This window comes from Dendropsophus ebraccatus, chromosome 10 (genome assembly GCF_027789765.1).
Source record: "Dendropsophus ebraccatus isolate aDenEbr1 chromosome 10, aDenEbr1.pat, whole genome shotgun sequence".
Lineage (NCBI taxonomy): Eukaryota > Metazoa > Chordata > Amphibia > Anura > Hylidae > Dendropsophus > Dendropsophus ebraccatus.
The window spans coordinates 49,982,398-49,987,119 of NC_091463.1; the positions used below are offsets into that span (position 1 = coordinate 49,982,398).

Here is a 4,722-nt window from a genome sequence, read left to right on the forward strand (position 1 = left end):
CAGAGACGGTATCGGTATTTTCACGGTATACCGCCCAGCCCTAGTCACTGTCGTTAAAATTTTTATTGCAGGAATCAATAGTACAATCTCCCTCCTTCCCCCTCCCCTCTTCATAGACCAGACAGATCCAACTAATGAAAAAACAGTCGAGATTTTCTGATTCTGAGGAGTGGATGACAGAAAGAAGAGGAGGGGGCTGGGAAAAGGCTTTTTACATGCAGATAATGGCATATTTGGCTAATAAACCCAATTACAAAGTTTCTTAAAATCGCCTGGACTATTGATTTCTGCAAAAAAAAATTTAACGACAGTGACACTTTAAGCTGACCTCACCTTTAATAATGCCCTCAGTTTTCTCTCCCTGTCTTCCCCATACACAGGGACATTCAGCACAGCCCAGCATTTCTGTATTCTCTATGGGGAAGGGAGGGTTAAGCTGTCTGACTGTTGCTTATCTTTCCCTATGCAAATACATGAAATAGAGGAGCTGATGCTGGAAACTTACATTTATGGAGCAGCCTCAGTGTTGGATAGAATGGACCTTCTCTTTGTCTGAAGAACAGCAGCTCACCATTTACCGTTAATATTTCAATGTGTTCATGGCTGAGAAAAAAGAAGAAAAAAAATTTAGTCACAAAGGCTATAAAATCAAGTTTACAGTCACTGAAACCCAAACAGACTGTGCAGGAACATTAAAATAAAATGTAACACTATGCTCTTACTTTAATACAGGAGTTCATCTGCCAGGGTTGGTACTACTAATACTTTACTATAACACCTAATATACCAAACACACAAAACAATCCTGTGAATGTATGAGCATGTGGGACATACAAACTGAGAGGGCTTCCATTGCTTTTGCAATCTTGGTTGCATTTCTTTTGCTTTTAACTCCTGGGGGATGTGGATGGGTGAAGCCATCTATTGTCAAACTACTGTGTTTTCTCTTTTTAAATCATAATGACAACGAAAAACATCCAAATCACTATGCTCAGCCAATTGCGGCTGAGCAGCTGATGACGCGGCAGAAGGGGGCCGGCATGAGGGACAGCTAGAGCCGTCCGTCCGGCCTCCTGAAGATGATGTCGTCGACCCAAGATGGCGGCCGGGGTCAACAGCAATAGAGTAAGTATACTGCACCACACTTCCGGGGTGGGGGGGGAACACGGGGAAGGGGGCCATTCACTTAAATAACACACATTACAAAGTTGTATAACTTTGTAATGTGTGTTATTTAGTGAATAAATGTTAAATGCCACTCTACCCCTTTAATACTGTGTACTGCCCCCTCTATTAACAGTGACAGCTTAAAGTCTTTTGTGGTAGTTGTGGATGAGGCTCTTAATTTTGTTAGATGGTAAAGCTGCCCATTATTCTTGGCAAAAAGCCTCCAGTTCCTGTAAATTCCAGGGCTGTCTTGCATGAACTGCGTGCTTGAGATTTCCCCAGAGTGGCTGAATGATATTGAGGTCAGGAGACTCAGGTGGCCACTTCAGAACCTTCACTTTGTTCTGCTGTAGCCAATGACAGCTCGACTTTAAATTTTTGGATCATTGTCATGCTGCAATCTCCAAGTATGTCCAATGTGCAGCTCTCAGGTTGATCAGTGCAAATTAGCCTCCAGTATTTGCTAAGATGGGCTGCATTCATCAGCAATCCACCCTCCATGCTTTTTGTAGTAGGAATGGTGTTCTTTTCATTATAGGCCTTTTTGACACCTCTCCAAATGTAATGTTTACGGTTATGGTCAAAGATCGATTTTGGTCGCATCACTAAGTGATCTTGTTCCAGAAGTTTTGCGGCTTGTCTCTGTGCTGTTTGGTGTATTGTAGGCTAGATACTTTGTGGCATTTGTGCAGTAATGGCTTTCTTCTAGGTACTCAACCATGCAGCCCATTTTCTTCAAGTGCCTCCTTACTGCGCATCTTGAAACAGCCACACTGCTATTTTTCAGAGGGTCCTGTATTTCAGTGGATGTCATTTGTGGGTTTTTCTTTGCATCCCAAACAATTTTCCTGGCAGTTGTGGACAAAATTTTTGTAGGTCTACCTGACTGTGGTTTGGTTTTTACAGAAGTCCAGATTTTACATTCCATGTTAATCACAGTTTGAACACCGCTGACTGACATTATCAATTCCTTGGATATCAGAACAAAGTGAAGGTTCTGGAGTGGCCATCTCAGTCCCCTGACCTCAATTTCATTCAGCCACTCTGGGGAGACCTCAAGCACGCAGTTAATGCAAGACAGCCCAGGAATTTACAGGAACTGGAGGCTTTTTGTCAAGAAGAATGGGCAGCTTTACCATCTGAGAAAATAAAGAGCCTCATCCACAACTACCACAAAAGACTTCAAGCTGTCATTGTTAATAGAAAGGGCAGTACACAGCATTAAGAACTGGAGTATGTAAACTTTTGATCAGGTCATTTGGATGGTTTTGGTTGTCATTAAGTTTTTAAAACAGAAGACATAGTAGCCAAAGAATAGGACCAGTGCAGTCCCCCGGCATTCCTTCAGTCTCCTAGCTCCCCTGCACACATAATGCGCCAGGGGCCTGGGTAAATGCTGTCCAGAGGAGATGGGGTGCTGGTGCTTGCTGCAGTAAGAGGTGGCCAGGCCATATAGCAGTTGCGTGGTCTGCCTTTATGGTAACTATGCCACTATGCACTAATATGTTGGAATGGACACAAGACTATGGCAGCAAATTAAATGGCTGCAGTGCTGATGTTAATGTGGGCACCATGCCATTGCTTCAGCTATGTGAATGAAGTCTGACCTAAGAACCATGTTACACTAATATATGTAAAAATCATATCAAAGATGTTCAAAGATGCCTTTAAACTAAAATAGCCCGATCTGCTCCGTACAGTACTCGAGGACTCACCATCGCACTATTTTCACAGGGTCCTTTTTCGGCATTATCTGATTAAGCCATTGGTCAATGCCAGGGAACTGGTCATTCAGCTGATTTTTTATGCCTTTTATTACTGATGTCTTTAACTGAATACAATTGGACACATTTTCCTTTTCATCAAATCTGCAAAAAAAAAGGAAAGGAAAAGAAGTTGTTACCTGGGTGATATAAAAATCAAATCAAATCAATTTTACATTTAGCATTCTGACCTGTTCATAGAAAAAAATCTGATAAAACTAAAGATTTAACAGGGTTTGCAGGCAGACCACTTTGTTCTGCGTCAAACCTCACATTTTACACGAGTTACTCCAAAAATCCCCTAGCCGACTGGTGATTCAATTGCTGGGATTCTGACCCTGAAAACAATACATAGGGCGGATGCACTCCACTTATTCTCTATGGGACTTTTGAACATTGCTGAAATGAGTGCTCGTAAAGTTTCAGAATCCCATTAGAAAATAAACGGAGCACTGACTGTACAGACGCACTGCTGCTCCACTGGTTTAGGAGACATGGTCGTTCTTCATCCTTGTGGTCTGACTGATGAGCGAATTTGCCGAACGTTCGGGTACTGCCTATGGCTGTATGTTTCCACACGTGATCTTTCCCAAAAGACAGAGAAGTGATTATGGCTGTATCTTTGATTTCCTTAGGGTGACCATCCAACTTCTCCAGCCACCAGGAGTCAAATGGCAGAGCCATTTGGCAACTTTGCTCATCACTACTTACCACCTATCTGGTGGAAGGAGGATGACTTTGCATGTTGGTATAGGCCTATAGTTAGTTAAAGGAGTTTTGCCATTGGGGACAGCCCCTTACAGACTGGAGGCACCCTGCAGCCTATGAATTGTCATGGGTCTGGCTCCACACAGATTTTAGCCAGGGACGCCACTGCTGGTGAAATGTGGTACTGCATAACAACCAGATGAATCACAGCGGTTTCCTTAACTCTATTTACATATATATGAAAGTTACAGAAATCGCATAGAATTGCTAATCCAACTCCAGAATGCCAGCCCCGGCAGACAGAGGGGCCACATTACAGGCGCACAGGGGCCACATTACAGGCGCACAGGGCAGGCTGATGGTACTGGTCATTTAGCACATGTCCTGTGGATGGAGACCCCCTTTAATCCTATGAATGGAAAAGCAAACACAAAATGTAATAAAGCTAATAGTGTAGCATATTACAGAGCAGACATGTGTCTGACTCCATGAGGAGGGCAGAGAAAGCTATGCGACTGCCCCATTCATCCTATGCCAGGAGCCCAGCTGTCACCAGACGCTCCCCCTCGTGTAGTCAGTGCTGTACACCGCTGTATACCCCCTGATAACACACCGCACACATTCAAACACTCACTTCTTAAACATGCTGATGCCTTCAAGGGCCCGATGGCTAATGGGAATTGTGGGGGAGAGGTGAGAGTATCACATCCGGGGTAGGGCGCAAAGTGGTCCGCCGAGCACGCCGGCTCCTGATACCACTCACACCTCGCAACTACAAAGCCTGCCGGATGTGACATATTCAGGGCGGAAGCCGACAAGTACGGGCGGAAGAGATCCTACGGGGGAGGGGCCGGTACATCGCGGGCTGGAGTCTGTTACCATGGAGACGTTATGCCTGTTTGACAGCGGGTCCTATGGTTGCCTGTTCCACGAAACATGCAGTGTTCTAGAACGCCTGCAGAGGGCGGTATTGCACAGGAAGGTCATCCTGTGCGCTGCAGTGTCTAATGCTGTGGTGTGGAGAAGCTATCATAGCAGGCTGTGTAATGGTTTCTTTATAATAATCACGGAATAAAGAATACGG

General features: G+C 44.5%; 1 protein-coding gene across 1 annotated transcript in view; it reads right to left on the reverse strand.

Annotated features, from left to right (window-relative positions):
• The window catches only part of MCTS1 (MCTS1 re-initiation and release factor), a 9,482-nt gene extending 5,039 nt beyond the window's left edge, over window positions 1–4,443 (reverse strand). The window contains exons 1-3 of the mRNA XM_069985880.1: window positions 4,273–4,443; window positions 2,883–3,035; window positions 506–603 (exon numbers count right to left, since the gene is read on the reverse strand). Of these exons, the coding sequence (XP_069841981.1) occupies window positions 506–603; window positions 2,883–3,035; window positions 4,273–4,283 (262 nt within the window). The 5' untranslated portion in view covers window positions 4,284–4,443. The remainder of the gene's footprint in view (window positions 1–505; window positions 604–2,882; window positions 3,036–4,272) is intronic.
• Window positions 4,444–4,722: the final 279 nt, after the last annotated feature.